Here is a 22,487-nt window from a genome sequence, read left to right as displayed (position 1 = left end):
TTTCACACAAAACTCATATTGTCTCCCTCAATGGGGAATTTGTGAGAGACATAACTGTTTCTTGTCACTCATTTCTGCTCCCAGTAGTCCAACAATAAATGGCTCTGACCTGCAGTGGTCAGGAGAAACATGAGAAACCCGACTAAAGAAGTGACACAGATAAGGAAACTGTGACAGTGGACAGACTATTGGAAATTCAGCCGCACTGTGCCGAACTTGGAGGAGACAGCCAAAGTGATGCAAGAGTCTGTCAGTCACAAGTTACAGTTCTCCTCTTCAACTCTCAGGAAGTGCCTCAACTTCAGCTTCTCCCTCATATTTTGGTGAAACAACACAGTGGAAATATGTTGTATACACCTGTATATTGCTATCTATAAAAACAGAGGGTGAATCAAAACACGTGTATCATGACTGAGAGGTGTTTTATTAAAAATATAGGAGGGTGAGATGACACCATGCAGCACATACCAGCACTCAGGAAGTTACCATACAAGTGTTACAATTCTGACTGGAAGAGTAATGTAAATTCCATTAGCAAGTATTTATAGTCACCATCAAGTTGTGGTGGTCATTGCATTTTACTAGTGATGAGCTGGTGAGGCTTTATGAGACAGTGTCCTCATTTTTGGAGTCGAATAGATGCCACTCTGAGCTTTAAAATATTCAGCTTGAGACAACTATGTCAATGACACCTCACATCAGTTTTAAATTGAGCGCAACGTTCTGAGCTCTCAAGTGCCATTTCGTCTTCATTGATTTGTCATTCGGAGTAGAAATATTTTGGTTTAATTTAATTTTTTTACAAAGCAAACTGTGCAGTAAGTCCTGGTTGCTTTCGAATGAACTTTAATTTCACGTCAGGCAACTTTTTGGATTTATATATTTGTTTATTTTTCCTTGTCCCTAACACATTTCCGACAGTTGAATTCACCAGAATGATCATTCCCACATCCAAAGGTGCGCCTATAACTTTTTAACAAAGTCCTATGAATCTCTGAATAAAGCTCCGAGAACGACAGGGACGGAAATGAACACTCTTTGGCAAGAGCACAGTCTTCAAGGTAATAAGTTTTCAGTTGAATTTGTCTTTGACGTTAAAGTGTAAGCAGTTCGACTACTTGTAGATGAGCTGTTCAGAAACCTCATATGTCAATGTTAAGCAAAACTCAAGCTGCATCCATCATCAGCATCAGTGTAATGGGAAATGAAAAATATGCAGAGTAAGAAGGCAGCAGTGACAGGAAAGGAAGAGGAAAAGGAGGAAGGTGTGTGTGTGTGTGTATGGAAAGTGGCTGCGGCGTGATTGGTGCTGGGGCTACAAGGTAGCAGTCTGCAGAGGAGAGATAAGAGTACTTCAAGTGTCACTACAAGACTAGTACATTGATCTGTAGGAGAGAGGGCGAGACAGCCGGGCTGTGGGAGTGTGCTTAATTACCGTGAACACACCGCTTTAAATATGCTGCACTATTATAATGTTATAAATAAAACAAGAACAGCTCTCACAAGTAGAAGGCAGTTCATTTCCAAGTATGTCAAGAGTCCAAAATATGGCTGCACAATATGCTTAACTGCATAAATCAACTCAAAACATTTTATAACAGTTTAAAAAAGAGTTCATCACACTACATTTCGCATAAATTATATCATGGATGAGTAACACTTCAGATTAGGGAACACATATTTACTATTAATAGGATAATTAGATGCTTATTCACTGTTAATAAGCGGTAATTACGTTGTTGTTTAGAGTGGACTTTCAGTGACGCATTACTGGGTGAAATATTGTCATTCTTGACAAGATGCTTATCAGTACTTTGTGTGGATTTATTACAGGCTAGTATGCTGGTTATACACACATGAAAAAAAGTTGTTTATATACAGTAATATAATCGAAAGGGAGCTCATGAATTATACTTGTTTTAAGTTTATAATCAATAAATAAAAAGTAACACTACTATGGCTACTACTAATAATGACAACAATATTATTAACAATTATAATTCCTCCTGACAGTCTATGAGAATGGGAGTAGGCAAAATAACTATACATGCTAAAAAAAACAGAAAAAAATTTAATGTAACCAACCATCCCAAATCCACCTGTCATGACTGAAGGATGTCCCTGTAGGCGCTCTCACTTTCCCGGAGAATTGGATGGACAAGCCGGAAACATTGCGCTCACGCTGCTGCATACGCAGAGGCATAATTAACATGGTAATTACCTGTCATGTGAGGAATAATTACTTATCCTGATAGGGATACCTGAAAGGTGAAGACCACGGCTCCATGTTACTTCATTCTGCTCTATTAGAAACTCGGACGACAGTGCTTCAAGAAGTTTAGTCAACGTGTGGTCATAATTATTTTATCCCCCACCTGTTCAAAGAGCAGCTGTCACCAGTGTCGGCGGGAGGAGAGAGGGTTCAGACCAGGTATTAAATTATTAAACCAGTCCATTTTTTTTTTTTTTTTTTTTGCAGCGGTGGGAACATATGGCGCGTCTCTATACCTGGGTAGGTACTGTAAGGGTTTGCGTATGTGAAACTCTGTGTCTGTCTACGTGAGTCTCCAGCTGCTTGGATCAGCACAGCTTTACATCCACTGGGGAACTATTACCAAGATAATAATGAGACAGTGGAGGTGCTTGCACACACCTCTGCTGAGTCTGTCTCTGCCGGTGTGAGTGTGCATGTGTTCACATGCACACAAAAGGCCGTAGATTTGTTTTATCTCAGGGAGGCTTTCTATCATGAGGACAGTTTGCAGTAAAATGCATGCATTTCACACCAGCAAAGTAACTTGGACATTGTTTTAGATATTCTGGTAGTGAATTATTATTATTGATGATTTTTTTGCATGTCAAACAACTTATTTATTCATGTAAAATTGCTGCACAACCGAAAGGGTCAGTGTGAAACAGATATATATTCCTTTGTTCTTAAAATGTGTATGCCATAAGTAAAATATAGTAAAATAAAAAAAACATTGATCTATTTACATTCACCTGCAGTCACTTCAGCCTTGAGTTGTAGTCGAGACCACTTGACCCGAGACCGAGTTGAGAAAGTCATTAGAGCCCTACATAGACCAAGTCCAAGACCAAGACATTGTGGGACTGAGTCAAGACCAAGAACGATGACGGTGGAGAAACTAAGACCAAAATCAAGAGCAAGTTGAATAAATAAGTGTATTAATCATATAACCACAGACGTGTATCTCGTACAGCAAAATAAACAGTTGTGTTTTTTACCCAAAATAAATCAAGAACTGAAATGGTTGAACTAAAGTTTGGCCTCCTTTCAGTTTGGTCTCTGTCTTGATCTCTGCATGCTCAGGTCTGGGTCTCAACTCCATCTTAGGTTTGGTGGTCTCGACAACGACAGTATTTAAATCCAAAGTGAGGTGCAGATCTGCCTGTAGGTCATTGCCTTGTGGACCACCCTGGTTACCTCAGTGAGATTTGGACCAGCAACCTCCTACTCCATAGTTATCATGGCTATTCGGTGAGCAAACAAGGCAGGGGCACGCACAGAATTTTCAGAGTGAGGAAATGTGAGGTGCAAACAGCCTGTATGAGTAAAGGAGCACACAAGGCTACAGTGATGATAGTGAGGAGGAAATATTGCATCAATACAGTACTTTGCCACCTCTGTCATTGTGCAGTGTGTGTTATTTATATCAAATCTTACTATGCTCTTATTTTGTTAGTTCAGTTCCTGTTTCTGAGCCATCATTTTTCCCCCCCTATATGTACGCAGGCTGGTTACACACAAGACTAAACTAGCTCAAACAGGCTTTTAGCTAGGAGGGCGTTTGGGCGTCTGCAAAACATGGACGCCCAATTCCCGACCGTAGTTTGCCCGCCAGTTTACGCTGGTATATGGCGGCATCTGGCGGCCAAGCAACGGTCGAGAATCGGGCGTCCTTTTTTTCATGTTTTGCAGGCGCCCAGATGCTCCCCTGGCTAAAGGCGAGGCATCGCTAAACACGTTGACAAAATCGAATTGTTCCTATGCTTAACTGGACATTGTTACCAATAGACTTCCTCAGCCATTCCCATTGTTTGCAGCTTGTAAGGTTAGAATCTGTGAAGACCTTTTTTGTTTTGTTTCACATAGTGCTTCCTGCTGGAGAGTCGATCCTACCCCGACCAGCCTCCACATAACACTCGACTTTTCCTGTTTTTATCTGCTTTTCCTTGTTGTTTATCCTTGCGTAACCAGACGTATTTTATGATTTATGTATTTATATATGATATATTCACACACCAAAAAATCTCTTCTACCTCATGACTGGGTTTCTGCATGTCTAATTTCTGTAACAGACAGGATGGTGCCTTCTATTGTTTACCTGCCTCGATATCCAACAGGTTTATTAAAACTAGCGACATGTGTTTGTGTCCCTCTAAACTCAAAATTGAAAAAGGACCTTGACTCTGACACAGGCGTCTACTGCAGCTGAAGTTATTACTGCTCCACAATAACCAGTGACTGACTGACATTCTCCCTCTCTAGATAAGTCACCGCTGATGGAGCTTTAATAAGACACACGATAAGGCTGGTTCTAGCTAATTTATGAGGAGCATTAATGAGAACTCCTGTTGCTTTGTAATGAATGTGCTGTTATCTGTTTGCTGTCGAGCACATATGTTAGCGCACTCCTCATTCTTCCTCATTCAAATTTAAAGTCAAGGTGTTACATGGTGGTGTTGCTGGTTATTTATGGTGACACGACATTCACACGACTTCGCTCACGTACCGCGAGCACGTCGTGAGTAAGACGCTATCTTTAAACGTGCGAGCGCATTTGCATAACCATGTTATTTATGAATATAAAAGCGCATTTCGCCATCTTCTAAAAGGAGGCAATTGATTCAGTGCATGTCAACAGGGTCAATGAACTACAGCTGATAAAGAGTCTGCAGCATGCGTGGACGAGCGTGTGATCTCCGCTGCTTTGGCGTGGTGATACTTTGACCCCAGCTATTGGAGCCACAGCCATTGATTTCTGATGCTAAATGGATTGGGTCACAAAACTGACCTTCCGCGTGCGATTCTGTCGGTATGTGGTTCTCTTTCATGGCAACATCAAGTCGGCAGGAGACAAAGCGCTATAAAAAGGGCGATGGACATTCTACCAGGACTGAAGCTGGGCACAGGAGGAATCATAATGTGGGATAGAATCAGTCAAATTTGTTGACATCTTCAACAGAAATATATGTAGAAGTGCAATTATATATACATTTATGTATAAATATAAAAATCAACTCTGATATATAGCATCTATTCAGCATCAGATTCCCTTCTACACAAAAATCCCATTATTTTAGTTCACTCTACAGAAGTTAAGAATCATTTAAAGAATTCAATCCAAATACATATGTCACTCTCCGCAGTAAAAATCAAACATACATTTCAACTTTAGAACAGTGGCTACATTGCTGCAGGTTAGACAGCAGAATTGCCTTGAAAAATGTCATCTCTCCATCTCTCTGCTTCAACGCCCTTCAAGTCTGACCGAAAGCAATGTTCCACATCACATTCAAACTGAATTTAATACTGAAGATAGCCACTTAATTTAAGTCAAAATTACTCATAGCTCTGCCCCAACACAAGGGTGAAAGACGGGTCAGAGGTCAAAACAAGTTTAAGAGAATTAAAATGTTGGCTGCTGAAATCACTTGGAGCTGGAGTCCACTAAATGAAAGTAGGTTTTAATGAGTTTTATAGTACTAATACCAACCAAAACTTTCATGTCTCCACACATAAAATGTCCACACATTATTATTATTATTATTATTATTATTCATTTACTAGATGTTTCTCATTCAGACAGACAACTCTGAGGATTTACTCGACTAAATATGGTATGGATTTGGCAGACATTTTCTTGTCCAACCTCCAGACAGATATTGGACAAGCATCAGGTTCACAGTCAAGAGAGCGTAACCACCGCTCCTTAGACTGCACTACAGTGTAAAACTGCAGTGTAGAATACCACTGTTGTGTGGTTCTATTTGTCTTCTTTCAATAACTAACACAGAGCTCGACTACATTTTTATACATCTACACTCACAAGCAAGTACACAAGTTCCAAAGCTATCATCATTACTATTCCACCTGCTTGCGCTTTGAACTATATAGGAGCCCCACATGATGTTATTTATCACTCGGATGTTCTCGCTCGCCTTCACTCACAGGTATTTATAGTCATCTCAACTGTGAATATTCATGGGCAAATTTTCTATCAGAGTGATTGTGATGGAATTTCTCGACGAAGCCATGCATAAACATATGTGTGTGAAAGCAGGAGACTTGAATGCTCAAAGATATTTATTGTTCAGTGTGACAATGGTAGGCGTCATGCACCACAGATGTTTCACATGCTGCGACATTTGTGTTGAATTATTTGCAGTGTAAAATAAATTCCAGTTCTTTACCCTATTGCGTGGTTCCTGAAGGTGTTTTGAAATTCAATATGTATTGTTTTATATTACGTTTTAAGTTAAAAAATAAAATGTGCCAAGTGTATAAGTGCTTTCTTTTTACAGCATTAACCAGTAGTCGTTGATAAATGATCACTAATGGTTGCTAAACTAAACAGAAATAACCAGTGCCTTCCACAACAAGGCAGAACAAGCTAGAACAATACTTCAACTATGACCAGCAACAGTATAACTGCATGAATGGCGAGTCATAGCTCTGCTTATTCATACTTAACAGTAGAAGCACACATTGACCTGCATGGTCTGAGATAGCAATTGAAAGAAAAGTCCGATTTGAGCAAGCAGTAGTTCTTCTAAGAGCATCTCCAGGATGCCCTAGTTTCTCACCTCATATACAAACAACACCCAAGGGATCCTCAGCCAAAACTGATGTATCCTTTCAGTAACAGCAAGAGGAACTTGTAGATAGTATATGGTGTCCTTAGAGGGGCTACACTGTCCGAACTTGAAATCTGAATCACATATCACCTGTGCCTCTTAACACCTCTGCTCTCACAGCTGTAGCCCTGTACTCACTTTGGCCTGCTGGGGGCGCCATGTTCCGAACAGCTGTTTCAGAGGCACAAATTCCACAACAAAGATGTCACAACTGTCAGTGGTGACAACAGGTGTAAACAAAACGTGTTCTTCTGAGAAGTGTGCCCGAGATGTCGCATTGCTGTGACGTTACCTCCTACAGTTACAAGTAGATTTTTTTTTTTTTTTCCCCAATCATAAAAACGTTTCCTATGGGAGAAAAATGCTGATGCGTAGCACAGCACAAAAGCAGCGTCAACGGCAGCTACGGAAGGTTTATACGACATCCTGTTTCACAAATTATGAAAGGGTTAAAATCACATTCACGAATGATTTGTTTTTTTCAGGTGATAAAACTTTCCTCTGTTGCATGTAGCATTTTGTGCGATGATGTATAAAAGCCAAAACTTGCGCCAATCTCGATGTGTTTTTTTGTCAGAGCAGGAAGTAGAACGCACAGAATCTCATAAAAACATTGAAATTCATTAAATGTTTTGTGTCGTAGAAGATAACGCAAATAACTTTTGTAGACTCATTGGAAATGAAATAAAATAAAATATTCTCCATCAACCGCTAGGTTGGAATTACACTAGTTTATGCCTTGTTTATATTGCCTCAGACAAAATGTCAGCGTGTTGGGAGTCAGGCCAGGACCAAAGCCGCTACTCCATGTGGACTGGCATAAAAAAATTGAACTAATTCAAAGCACTTGAACTGTTTCACCTTTGGTGAATCAAACAGGGAGTGGAGTACTGCATTTCAACTCATCCGACTGCACAGTTGAATAATTGATATAAAACTATTATGGCTCGTGAGAAAACCTCTGGGAGACCCCACACGGGTTAAGTCTGATGGGAGCTTTGTTGAGGGATATGTGTGTGGAAAGGAGGTGTAAACGTTGTGTGTCTGTGCCTCCCCCGGTTGCTCTGAGCGGAACACTAACTTAGCTCCTCTTAGCCTTGATGACATTGTGACAGACATCGCTAATCCTGCAATGACAAGCTGCCATTTTCCCCGTCATCTGACTCTCCACTCCGCTTTCATCCGTTTTCATTCCCTAGACCCCAATCGCCCTGCTCACTGAAAGTGCAGACGGAAGAAGGCATTGTTAGCATTTTTGTGCACCGGAAGGGAGTTTCTAAAAAGAAAACACATACATATATATATATATATATATATATATATATATATATATATATATATATATATATATATATATATATATATATATATATATATATATATATCATTTATATATATATATAATTTTTTCGGAACTGTACTCAAATATGTTTGGCTCTTGTGCTGTTCTTTAAACAATGTGCTGCATTCAAAAGCAACAATGTAAGATGAGGGATCATGAGGTGGCTTTGTGACAGTCTCTTGCTTCACAGAAACACGAGATGCTATAGGAGAGCACGAGTGGAGCGTTGGGCTGTCTGCATGAACATGATAAAATGTGCCAATAAGGAGTGTATTTGGCTGTGTTTGATTAGTCTGTTTGATCAGTGCGTGTTGCTATCGACGCTCTGCGCCCAGTGGCTTTTTCAACACAAACAGAAAAGGCGATGACTCATCAAGAAATTCGAGCCAGCAGCCATCTTGTTTTCTGTGGGATCAACTGAATAAAATGCGTACATCAACGTGGAGCGAAAATCCAGTTTACGTTGTTGTCTCATGCGATGTATGAGACTGAATGGATGAATCTATCTTTTATTCGCATTCAGTTGCCTGAATGAAGAAGAGAGAAGACAAAGAAAGTGACAAATTTTGGTCCCAGCCAAACAGATATATGAGCTTCCGGATAAATAATGCTGAAATATCACAAAGCTGTAATAGTTTTTTGTCAATATTTATTAATCTTAATCAGGTTCCATGGATTCTATGGACTTTTCCATCACAGTGATGGAGGTTGCTTTCGAAAGGTTCAGACGTATGTGTAATTGCCTGCTTCCTTCAGAGGTGGCCTGTTGTTATCTGCCTTGTTTATTACTTGTGTTCACATCCCTAACAAGTACACATGCCACGAGTTTAATGTACACACAATTCTCTCCTGAGAGCGAGGTGATGCGAGGGGTCCTTGGTGAGTGAGTGTCTCCTCCGCGTTAAAGCATGTTCATCTTCTGGATGGATGACTCGCTGTTGCTTATCAACTGAGATGCAGTCAGGTCGAACAATGCATCTCGGGAGTAAATTACTGACCTAGGCACGGAGGGTCATTTATGTTGGTTAGTGCTCTCGCAGGGTTAAATAAAGATGGAGCGTTAAATGACCACATACAGCCGGCATCAATCTATCTGCTATTGTTCTCCCTTAAGTTTGAATTTCCTCTGTACTCGTCGTTTTTTTGGAGGAAATTGAAAGCAGGAAATGAAACCTCCCTTTTGTCTCCTTACATTTTGTCTCTTTATGAGACTGATTTCTAAGAAATGCTATCCATTTCAACAATAGTAGACTAGCATAACGGTATTTATTATTTACGGATATTTATTAATAATAGATGGGCGAAGTCATAGGGAATCGATGGGAATAAATAAGGATAATAAATCATATTTCGGGTGCTACAGACTTGTCAATATTTGGATGGACTGCTCATGAATGTGGCAAACACCCTTTTATAAATGTTAGAAATACGTGTTTTTTTCTAAACTTTTAATGGAAAACAATGACAGATTATAAACGCATTAAAAAAACAACAACCATGCAGTGACATCCCGTCTGTCTGTCTGTCTGTCTGTCTTGGTCACATACAGTACATTTGACATGAAGTATTTATGGAGCTTTCTTCCAAAATTCTGTTATTTGTAATCTATGATGTGCTCACTCATTATAGCTCATACACTGCATCTATTTATTTCATCATTTTGGAAAAGCAACTCCTCACACTCAGTTGGGCACAAACATAAGGGTGATCAGTACCTCGACAGATGGGAGCGGGGAAGTCCCAGACGGCAGTGTTTTCTGCATTCGTGATGCAGGTGAGCGTCTCATGACCGTCCAAGACGTAACCTGGGACACAGCTGTAGCGCACGCGGTCACCCACTGCGAAGCGACCGCCACCGCTCAGCACTGCTTTGGGCGGAGCGCCAGGGTTTCCACATGAAGAACTTTGGAGCTCTGCAGAGAGATGAGACAGGTCAGTGGCATGTCATGTGGAGAAGGGCCCGGTCAACATCCTGAAAACCGCTAGCACGGACAGACATTTACATGAGAACCGATAAGACTGTATCTTATCAGGACAGCCATCGACTCACCCATTTCTATTTTACGTCAAATACAATTCTCTCTGTCCAGTTTGTGCCAACATTCAAGTACCACAGAGCCCTTACAGTGGGCTTCTGACCTCCTAAAATAGGGACACACCTCTTCGGTAAATCTCAAACCGTGACCCGCCGTCACAGCGCTCACCCAGTCAGACACTGTGACTAAGGGCCAGTAATGGCTGCTGAGACTTCATGAAACAGTCTCATCATTTTCATGGCAGTCTCAGCACTAAAATCTTCCGCTTCGATTAAACACTTCAACAACACCTCACATCATTCGTAAACCAAGAGCGCCACCTTCTGAGTTCTGAAAATGGACACAGTGTTTCGTGAAGCATCACCAGCCCATCACTAGTTAGGACAAATGACACTCAGCCATCCTCCTAAAAGTCGGAGGGGTAAAAATCCTGGGGAAAACCCTGCGTGCAATACAAGTATAGACCAAGTTACTAAGCTAATATGCACAAACTGTGTCAACACTGTAAGAGTGTTCTGACCAGTCGTATAAATGCTAGATATCTGGTGATAATGAGAAGCACAAGAAGGTGGAAATAAAGCCACACTGGATGGTAAAATAAAGTTATTGTCTATAGTTAAGAACAAAAAGGTCATAAATGTAGAGTCTGGATCTCTGTCCGGTTTGTAATTCAAATAAAATGGCTGTGAGGGGACATTAAAAGAGTCAATCCAGCCTGTGAGAGAGAGAGTGGGAGGCAGTGTTTGCATGTACAAATGTACACGCGGTTAACGACACAGCTCCCTGTAGATGCCTACAAGTCTATACAACACAAGTGTGCAGATAAATAAGGCACACACAGGCAGGGAGGGAAAAGGATGGTCACAACAAGTCATAAACCAGGAAGTAGATGGGTGACCAGGGAGCCACTCTTGTCTTGTGGTTTGAAGTTGATTGATACAACTGAGAAACTGTTGGGACAGAGAGGGATTCAGAAGAGTGACTGGGACTAAAGGGAAAGGAGTCAGTGAGGGACAGAGGGGGGAATCAGATATGAAAGATAATGGTCGACGGAGGACATTTGCCACTGCTTCGGTCAAATGTTTTGACATGATGTAAGACAATGAAACCAGACTTGGTTAACACACAAGCATTCCAATCGCATTGTGGTTTGTTCTCTGAATAATTGTACGTGTTTTACTATGATTTACTGGATATAAAAACACAAAGATGTTCATGGGAAGTAGCAAGAACACCTTCAGTAAAACTTTGGGACAGAATTGTTTCAGGGTACGGATGTACGGACAGCAGGAGAAAGAGCAGGATCTGGAGATTTCAACACAGTTCAGGACGACCCTCCGTCACACTGATGGTGTCATTTACAACCTCATAGGAGCAATACTGAAGAGCACTGTTCACAGAACCGCAGTGAGCATCGGCTACATGGAAAATAAAGGTTAGCCACAAATATGAATTGGTGCTTTTGATTGGCTGATCTGTTTAGCCTGTTTCTGGACTCATCTGGAGGCCATAACCCTGGTAGAGTAACACACGAGGGGGGAACCGGAAGTAGTTTTACAAAGCTCTAAATATGTATTTTCTGTTTGTTCTCTGTTAATCGTTCAAGCCTTAGACCAGAATCAAGAGGACAGATTTTGGTACCAAAACGAAAGGAGAAGAGAATGGCAACTAGTGAGGTTCGTGGAGGCTGTAAATGCTGAGGTTCAGGTGCAGCAGCCTGGCGTGTACTGGCAACCACTGCTGAGTAAGGACAAACGGAAAGAGGAAAAAGATCATCATAAAGATATGTGCAAACACAACAATGCTTAGTATTAAAATAAAAACCAACCACTAAAAAATGATTTCAAAAAATGGAATAGATGATGATCCTTTTGAGCACAAGACTGCTGTCTTTTTCTTTCCTTCTCCCATTCCTTCTCCCACTGACAGTGTACTTATGAATGAGACAAGGATCAGATGCATATTTCTAAAATCACATAGCATAACATGATCACTATGACTTGTTTAAAAATCTATAGGAGCGAGGAGGGATCAGTTGCTGCTCATTTTTTGACAGTGACACCTGCGGTTTGCAGCAGGCGACGTGATAGCGCTGTGTGTCTCAGTGTCTCATACTTTGTACACATGCCACAGCAGTGAGAGGGACCTGTGACCAGGTCACCAACATTGTGCCTGTACTCAGTGTTTGACAAGAGAGGCAAAAATAAAGGAATGTAAAAGGCAGGGCAGAATATCATATCAAACATTAATAAAATGTTTCAGTAAAATTTAGAACAGTTTAGAACGTGGTAACCAGATCTTCACTTTGAGGTTTTAGCACCTGGAAGTAGCCTCGTGACAAAGTTTATATAGGTAGGAAAATCAACAACGTCCAACAAAAAAAATATATACATTAAAATACAAGTGCTGTAACCGACCGTTATATCGAATGGCAAGTGTCGAAAACGATTACTCACAAAGCGGTCGACAAGATCTGATGTCAGGAAATCAAGTGAATAAGTGAAACTGAAATGGGATTGATTCATTTAGGCATTGATTTTACCGCCATACCTTTTCAATTACGCTGCTTCCTCTCCTCTCAGCCGCCGCCTAGCTGATCGCTCATAAAATGATACGCCGCCTGAACATATGGACATATGGATTATATGGTCTGTGCCCAAATCCAATCTTCTTTATCACACGCTAAAAGATGTGGAATCTGCTCTAATGAGCGCATTTGAAGTCGAATTCCTGAAATGGAATCCTACCTATTTTAATGTTGTCATAAATCACAGATGTAATGATGCCCAACGTGCAGCAGTCGTATCGACCTGCAGATCATCAGTGGGTGATGTAAATAATACAAGGAAAGTACATTCTATAGGTTGAAAGTTTGCTTTGCACAGATTTAAAGACTCAGTGTCATGGAAATCCGTTCCACTGAAGACCCTCTGAGGTCCATCGGGCGCGATCCCTCGCCTTATCTAGAAACACAGGTAAAGAGAAACACACTCTGACTTAACGCACAACTGTCACACACACACACACACACACTGGCAGGGTCATCCATCAGAGTGGCGACCACGCTGTTGTGGTGTGATTGGATGTCAGGATGGCCTGGTGTTACGACCCAGTGGCCTATTGATTTTGTCGCTCAGTATGGTCTGAATCACGGTATGTTTATGGTCCAGGGTCCCATCAGGCTGATAATCATCTCGCTCGGTCCCACGGAAAACTGAATGCTTTTTTTTTTTTTTTTTTAGTACGTTTTCAGGACTGACATTCGGTAGAGAACACAGCCTCATTATTCAGATGCAATAAATTTGCAATGTACACACTAAAAAATATAAGATCCCATTGAATTTATTTTCTCCATAATCCCACCTTTTCTTGAATGTGAAAGTTAAAGCTCCTCAGTGGCTATTTCCATTCATTTAGCAGGTTGTTAAGACATGAAATTAAACAGTCTTAACATCAAATACAAAAAAAAACCAATGTAACACAGTAGTCAAATAAATAGTTCAATTCAAATTAAACACATTACTACAAAAAGGTGGAGAATCAGGATCCTTGCACTCACTGATATACAGACATTTGAAAATAGATTCAAAGACAGCATTTTTCAAGGTCAGGGTAAAACAAGGGATAAAATTGTTAGACTGAAAGATTTCAGCGACAAATATAATGGAATATAATCACAAGAGTGTTGAACCCCAGAGATGCATCACACAGTGTACAACGTCTAAATCCACATTCATAATCACTAAAAGAATCTCGTGGTCAGGACGACTGTTTGAATTTTAAGACGGACATAGGTTTGATTCTGCGTTGAGGCAAACTGATGGAGTGAACCTGTGACCTTTCGGTGTCAAGTGTGCAGCTGCAGTGACACGCAACACATCCATTATTTCCCCTGCGTTCATACAGCTAGGTGACCAGGTCAACAGTTTCTCAGGGACGTCCATCTGTTTAACCTTACGAAGAAAAAAACCTTGAAAAAAAAAAAACAGCTCAGAACAGAAGATGGCTTTCTTCTTCAACTAATGAAAAAGAGTGTCAGTGCAACCACACATTGATTTTATCTTGACAAACACAATCCTTGAAGAGGCTGATCCTGACCTTCTGGATTGTTACGGTGAAGCAAACAAAAGCATGGAGAACAACGAGTGTCAAGAAAGAAACCCTGAATGAGACAATAAAACTTTTATAGCATAGAATATTTGAAAATGCATTTTCCTCACCCATTCACTGAAAATGGAAGAAGGCTGGACACAGTCCTTTGCACCGCACCAGCCTTCCCCGAACTCCATTTTCCAACCTCTGCCATCCATAGTACTACATCACAGTACTTCCTGGTACACCCGCTGTTCTCAGATTACCTGCTTTATTGTGAACATCACACAGTTTCATTACACTAGTTTATTTGGTAGCCAGCGGCTACACCACACTCCTTCTCATGGTTTATTGCGGCTCGCTTGCCTTTATTTATTCTCCCTTATCCCTATTTCTCCTTTTCCCTCCACTCATTCCTTTTATCTATCTGTCTCTGTCTGTTTCCTAGTGCTTCCTCTCCCCAGTTCACCATAGCCATGATTTCAGTCTCAGTTGCTTCATTACAAGCTGCTGCTTTTATGGACCATCTGCACAACTCTGCTGTCAGACACACACACACACACACACAACCACACACACATATAAGCACAGACGAATGCCTTTATACAGAGAAGAAAGCAACGTGCAGCTACAGTCATTTTTCCACACACACACACAAATGGCCATTCACGTGGGTTTTATTTCTCCCAGGATAAGCAATTACAGTTAGTTCTAGGCACGGGGAGCAGACAAGTGCAGAAGAGAAGGTGGGTGAGACCAAATGGTTCTGATGCGGCTTCAGAGACATGAGAGAGACAAATGACACGGTTATAAAGAGAGGAACAACAGGCAGGGTGCAGAGTGATCATCCAAAAGTTTGACGGCGCAACACCTCTGTCAGCAGTTCCTTCAATAAAATATGAATCAAGGTTCACATCAGATCAGATGAAACGCTGAATCATTTAAAAATAAAGGCAGAGACGGGGAGGAATCTACTTCTTGTAAAGCATTTTTATAAGGGCGGACAGCAAAGACGTCCTGTGATTTACGACGCCTGGTGGAACCGAATACATGGTGAAATCTGATGCATGTTTGTGGTCGCGGAATGATGAAGCCAGAAGGAAAGTGGAGGGAAACCAAAAGTGGACACAAAACAACAGGTGCATTGAGGTTCAAAAGACATCCCATCCTCATATGGGACATCTGGATATCAGTAAGTAAAAAATCATACGATGCTGTATGATGGTTCAGCTACAGATCATAAAAATATGAAGGGATACAGGTATGTGCTACTTATGCCCTAATGATAACAACAACAACAACAACAACAACAATAATAATAATAATAATAACAATAATAATAATAACAACAACAGTTATATATAATGTATTTAAAAATGACTTTAAATTTCACTATTTTTAGCTCTTTTCTTAGTATTAGAATTTACAAACATAGTATATAAAAATAAGAATAATTAATGAATGAACAAATACTAGTGATACTGATAATGAAGTATTTCACATTGATGTTTCACAATGCATAACATGCACTCAAAAAATGTAAAAGGCCGTCTGGAATGTGAACCAGGAATATCAGGAAAATAACTAGTTAAATAAAGTGTATTTCAGTCAAGCGAACGGTGTCAATATCACAATATTTTAGGGCCGAAATACAAGCGTTCCCCCAGCTAACCAGTTGGAAGCAAAGAAGCCGTATTTAAGAGACGTGCGGGAGGACCAGAGTTTTTAATTGCAATGGGTCTGTAGTACCTATAAAACAAACAACAGAAATGCCTCAGACGACAGGAAATAATAAACCCAGTGCAACAGCTCTGGCCACCTCAGGCTGTCGACATTAGCAGTCCAATAAGTGGAACAGCGGGAGGCGAGATGACAAAACTCTTCAGAACCAAACACCACTGTCTCAAGTAAATCCCCAGTCAAATCCTTGTTATGAAGCACGAGTTTGAAATGACCCTTCGTAGGGCAGGTCGATCGCAAATAATTGCTCTATAAATGACAGTGAAAGCCTCACTGGATTCAGATAAGTTCATGCGAATGACGCAGCTATCTAAGTAGCTTGGACAATTCTGAGTAAACAAACCATGTGGACAAACACATACAGTACAGTGCTGTGTTAATATAGTTGAAATTATACGCAAGAAAAAAGGTGAGCAGTTATGTATCGGGGCCTTCACTTTTCTTCCATCTACCAAAGTCATGCAGGGGAAATGAGAAAAGAGTCAATAAGACTCCAAAATAGTGAGTAGACTGTCTGTGAAAGCTTCATGAAGCATCGTTTTAAAATAAAAAACACCACCTACTGAGCTACAAAAATGAGGACTCTGGTTCACAAAGCTTCTTCAGTTGATCAGTAATGTGGGGAAGAACTAAACAAACAAAAAAACTCTTGATGCTGCTAGACTGTTTTATACTACGACTAATAATAACAATAATAATAATAACAATATCAGTGTGGACACAGACACAGCCATCAACATCATGTATCTCCTTCAAATTCCAACCTGAGTAACAAAGTTAAACCCAAGAGTGAACGAAAACCGAACACTGGTTCACACTTTAAATTCCTGACAGTGACTTGACTTTGTGCTCAGCCTCAGTCTAGAATTAATATTGATTTTCCTTCATGATGATGGTCATCTTTGACTAACCCTGGCCAACAAATTTAGTCACTGAAGCTTGTCCGATTTATACCTTACATACAGCGTATTTGCCGCTGTGCTCATAATCTGATCAATGAGAATGACGGTATTAAAATTCATAAATTTGCCAAGTGTCAACATCAGAGGATGAGATGATCCATGTCTCCTCAGTCGGGGTCACGGAATGTGCTGAGCATTCCGATGAACTCCTTAGGTGGAGAGGCACACGTTGGTCCTCCACAAAAGCGCTTTGCTTGGTAGCTGCGGGAGGAATACCAGCAGTTATGTGCGATTATGGAATTAACCAAGAGTTAGAGGTGGGAAATAGAGGTGGGAGAGAAACCTCCCATTCAGGGCAGCGCTGGTTCAAAGCCCCGCACCATCTGACAACTGTGAGGTTCAGTTCATAGACACACATAACTCCACTGCTAATGATCACAGCTTCTGCTGGAGATCAAACATTATGGACCCAGCACGCCTGGTCACTAATGTCTCTCCGGGTTTCTTGCAAACCGCACCAACAATCAAACACGCACCTTTCCCCTCAAGGTAGAAGCTAGATGTTGCTTTGATCTTCTCCGCAAACAATTAGTATAGATATTCAATATGGTACACGCAGCATGGAATCAATCCCGGAGATTTACTATTCACCAGGCTTAGTCAGTGAGACTTGATGGACTGAATACATGTGACTTACTACCTTTTTTAAATTGTATTGCCTCATATATAGTGTATATGAAATAGCACTTAGAAAGTGTGATGATTCAATGACCCTTATAAAGCAGTAAAAGTATATATATATATATATATATATATATATATATATATATATATATATATATATATATATATATATATATATATACAATGAAACCTTGGTTTACGAACGTCCCAGATTTTGAGATTTTTTTGCTTCGGATTTCAAACTAAAATCCAGAAGTCGAACGGCCAGACCGACCAGCTGACCCACGACACGCTTTGTTATTGTGTATAACGCAGCCTCTGTATGCAGACGTGTCCCGTTAGCTGCATTTACTGACTGTTTTTTCTTCATATTGAGGTGTAAAACCTTTCCTGTCTCTGCACTGGACCGTGGTAGAGTGTCACAGGGGAGGTGCTCGCTCTCCACACCTCCGAGACTGGAGCGCTAACTCCAGGGTTTGATGTCCTGTTGTGGGCTGGAGCTGGGACAGGTATGAGGCGAGTCTGGGACAGAGCTAAGTTACTTGGTTTATGACTTTGTCACAGCCAAACTGCACAGAAGCGCACATTCAGAGCTGGACACGCACCGGGCACCTCTTCACTTCTGGAGAGACGTCACTCACTCGGCAACCCCTCCCACATGCAGCGGCCACACACATAGAGGAACAGCGCACCTGCAGCAGACACTCTACATTCACTCCTACAAAAGACTATTTTAAGGCTTGGAACGCATTATTTCTTTTTCCATTCATTGTAAGGGGAAAAATCGATTCAGATTTCGAACAAATCACTTCTCGAACGGCCGTCTGGAATGGATTGTGGACAAGAACCGAGAGAGAGAGAGAGAGAGCAAACCAGTCAGTGATACGTGTCACCTGCTGATAAGCAATGGGAAAAAAATAAAACAGACTCCTTCTCATGTCAATAGTGACTTAAAAAAAAAAAAACAAACATTGAAGTATGAAGCGTCGCCTGATAATTTTTCAAATCACCCAGCAGTGCGTTAACTACTATTGTCACACCCAAATTCCAAACAGATTCTATCCAGCTACGCGGCTCCACAGACAACTGTAATTAGACAGTAATACATCAGGCACCAATTTCATAAGTATTGACGAAATAAGTTCATTACTTTACAGGGAGACAATAGGCCGGCTGCCTCATATTTTTGGAATAGACTATCCATCTATCCAACATCTGCTGAAAAGACGCACTGAGCTTCTTTTGATTCGGACCATTTTTCTGCGTAATTGAATGAGCAGAAAATGATGGAAGAGTGGCTGCTCACAAAGAAACGCAGGGTCGTCGATAACACCCTCCACTTCACTGCTGAATGTTTGTATGTATGGGCCCCACAGTCTGGGGAACTGCTGTGTGTCTATGTGCTCATGTTATTGCAGGTTTATATACAAGATAAGTGTGTGTTTGTGTTGGTGCGGATATAGCTCCTTGATGTGGTGATCAATGTCTCTCTGAGGTGCGGTTCAATAAACCATTAGATTACCCCCTAAAGACATCCTGCCAACAGAACTTCATTAGACACACACGGACATGCGTCCACACACACACATGAACGCAATGGGAAACAACAAAACCAGGCGACGCTCCGTAATTGTTCAGTGTTTACAGGTGGCAGTAGTCATCACAACTGAATAAGAAGACAGGTTCATTTGCTGGCTCTGGATTTGTTACATCGTCTAAAGCCGTCTGACACTTCAGGTTGCCGATTTTGGTCATGAACGCTTTATTCACTGCTTTAGAAGCTGGGACTTAACAGTGGGGTGTAGGTGAACTAGACACGATGGTCGGACTGCTGCTTGTTGGGTGGCGTGCCTCCTGTCTCGGCTTTGGGTTGCAGTTTATGACATCAATGCTGTAAATGCACACAAGGTTAGATCTTTTACAGCTTTATTTTTTATGAATTTAACTCAAATTAGTAAATTGACATGACAGAGACAGATTATTCACAACTTGTCCGTTGTCATAAACGTACTAAAATTTAGAAAGTTAGTGAACTACTGTATATGACAGCAGAATTACGAACAGTATACTTTGAACATTTGAATCTCTAAATTGAGTGTCTACTATCAAGCTGCCATACTTACTTTCTCACAACTTTAATGGTGTTTTGTCTGTTAAATAATCGCAATGTTTGAAATGGTATTTTTAAATAGTTGCAAAATAATATGTTTCTTCCTTCCTGTCATGACTCAGTTGTTAACTCAGTTTTTTGACATATAAACATGAATATAGTTATTTAGCTTTTCCTCATACTTCAACTCTCATGAGGGAAGAAAAAAAAAAGAAAAAAACATTTGCGCAAGTACCTAATGTTTTATTTTGGAGTACCTCAAGTCTTTCACAGATCAAATATACAGATGACTAACTATTATATATAACAGATAGTACTGACTGTCATGTCCCTCAGATCCAGTCATTGACACATGAACACTCTCATGAAGAACGGCGCATCTCCTGTGTTTCAGTCTTCGAAAGGCTGGAGTGAAAGACAGTGTTGGAAGACAACCTGCTTCCCAGTGATTCAACAGTGTACGCAGTGACAACCCAAGAAACAAGGTTTGGGGTAAGAAAGCACAAACTCCAAATGAAAAGAACACAGGCTCAGTCTTCACCCAGAATACCTGGATTCATACTTGGGCTCCGGCGGAAAGAGTGCAGCACTACGGACATAATCCTGCCTCACATCTTACAGCAACTCTTCTTCCTATTAATAAAAATACTGTGCGTCCTTGGCCGAGTGTTTCTATGTGCACCAGCATGTGCGAGAACATCAGGATGCAGTATTAATTAAAGGTGTGAATGTTAATTGGTCGGATCGATAATAGGTTGTTTGGCCTCAAGGGCCTGCGGCCAATAGGAAATCATTATTTGTCTGACATCAGTGTCACTCCGCATCACCACACACACACTTTCTTGCACTTACACGCACGCTCCTGTCACCTGGAAAGATGACCATAGAGGTTGAGTCAGAGTCAAAGGGAGAGGCAGAGTTTAGTGAAGCACCGTCGCCATGATAGATACAAACCGACCGCATGTCCCTAAAACTGAATCAATATCTATTAAGGAAACCATGAGCGGAGCCAGGGAGCAAATAGAAGCTAGATCAGAAAAAAAGGTTTTCAAGCAAGAAGCAGAATCCTTTTCTCACTGAGCAGAGTTAAAAAATAAATAAATAAATAGAACCTTAAATCGCAATTATTTATATATTTATTGATCATATTGGTCAACACTGGGGAGAGTTTGGAAGGAAAATAAATATTTTTTTTTAATTTGTCATTTGCCATCAGCAAGTTGCTACCAGTGGCAAACACGCCAAACATTTTGAAAGGACAGTGCAGTCGTGACGTATTGGTTTTAGCAGACGGTGCATTAGCCTTCATTGGTCCAACTCGTCCGACATCCTGTGAGCTTTAATTTTATAGCATCCGTTTATTCCTGCCAAGGAAAGAATTCAATTTAGGCGCCTGCGATACAGCCGGAAGACATCAGCAGGTGTCCCACTATCCTGTCGGGCCATTTGCAGTTTTTACTCACTCGTAATCCCAGTGTCGTTTCCCTTTCAGCTGTTCTACCTGCATCATCGCCAGCTTCATCAGACTCATTCACTCGGGGGCAAAGCTGTGTTTCGCCCACTTCAGCTGGCAGCCCCTGAGGACTTCCTTTGTAAAACAGAAGCTAGCTCTAGACGGATATACAATAATTTCAGGCGCACGTCATGACGTAAAGTCTGATCTCCAATCTTGCATTCTCTTTATTAAGACTGAGTATTTACACTGCTGCAAAGCTCTTTCCTAAGTTATTCTCCTGTTCTACACAGCATGTTGTGTCATATCACGATGGCCCTCCATTTCTAAGTTATGCCAACATGCTGCAATAATGACTTTATTGGTCATAATCTAACAAGTCCGGCATTGACAGCCATACTTTCATCTTGCAGTGACCCCACAAATCAACTTGTCAATGCTTCAGAGATGGTGTCTCAAAATAAGAGGCTTTCCTCGCCAGGAAACCAAACTGTGGCTGTCTTCCAGTTGGAAATGATTCTTTGTCCAAAGTTAATTTAATTGATGGAAGCAATCGCTAAGTTGAGTGAAAGAAAAGCTTTCAATTAGAACCCAAATTACTCTGAATAATGGGGTCGCAGCCCAATTGATTCCAAAAACTGTTGCTAAAGGAACAGTCTATACACTGTATTCAATAAATATATAAATAAAACTGTTGGGTTTTGTTTTAACCAGACTCTTAAAAATAAATAAATAAAAAAAAAAAAAAAAAAAAAAATATATATATATATATATATATATATATATATATATATATATATATATATATATATATATATATATATATATATATATATATATATATATATATATATATATATATATATAATTAATAATAATAATACATTTTATTTAAAAGTGCCTTTCTGAACACTCAAGGACACTGTACAGGAAGTAAGAACAATAACAATAAAAGAGCAATACAATCAATAAAAACACAAACAATAAAATATATATAAAATGTATATAAAATAAAATAAAATATATATATATATAAATTCAAACATGATCATGTAAAATAAAGCATGATCATGTCCAACTGGTTTGATAGGAGTCAATTTGCTGGGTCAGAGAAATAGATTTTAGAGAGAGAGTGGACGTGAGTTGGGTGTGAAAGAAAATAAAAACTGGAAAAATGGCTCAACCTATGAGTTTCATTTGTTTGGTAATGGAGCTAGAAACTCACTTGACTCTTACATACAGTAGC

The 22,487-nt window shown here is 40.4% G+C and overlaps 1 protein-coding gene across 5 annotated transcripts in view; it reads right to left on the bottom strand.

Moving 5' to 3' along the window:
* The window catches only part of csmd3b (CUB and Sushi multiple domains 3b), a 344,162-nt gene that overhangs the window by 200,529 nt on the left and 121,146 nt on the right, over nucleotides 1-22,487 (bottom strand). For all 5 annotated transcript variants that reach the window (XM_053862604.1, XM_053862605.1, XM_053862606.1 and 2 more), the window contains exon 4: nucleotides 9,940-10,137. In XM_053862604.1, coding sequence (XP_053718579.1) covers nucleotides 9,940-10,137 — 198 coding nt within the window. The remainder of the gene's footprint in view (nucleotides 1-9,939; nucleotides 10,138-22,487) is intronic.

Source organism: Synchiropus splendidus, chromosome 4 (assembly GCF_027744825.2).
Source record: "Synchiropus splendidus isolate RoL2022-P1 chromosome 4, RoL_Sspl_1.0, whole genome shotgun sequence".
Taxonomy (NCBI): Eukaryota; Metazoa; Chordata; class Actinopteri; order Syngnathiformes; family Callionymidae; genus Synchiropus; species Synchiropus splendidus.
This window is presented reverse-complemented; position numbering and strand designations above follow the sequence as displayed.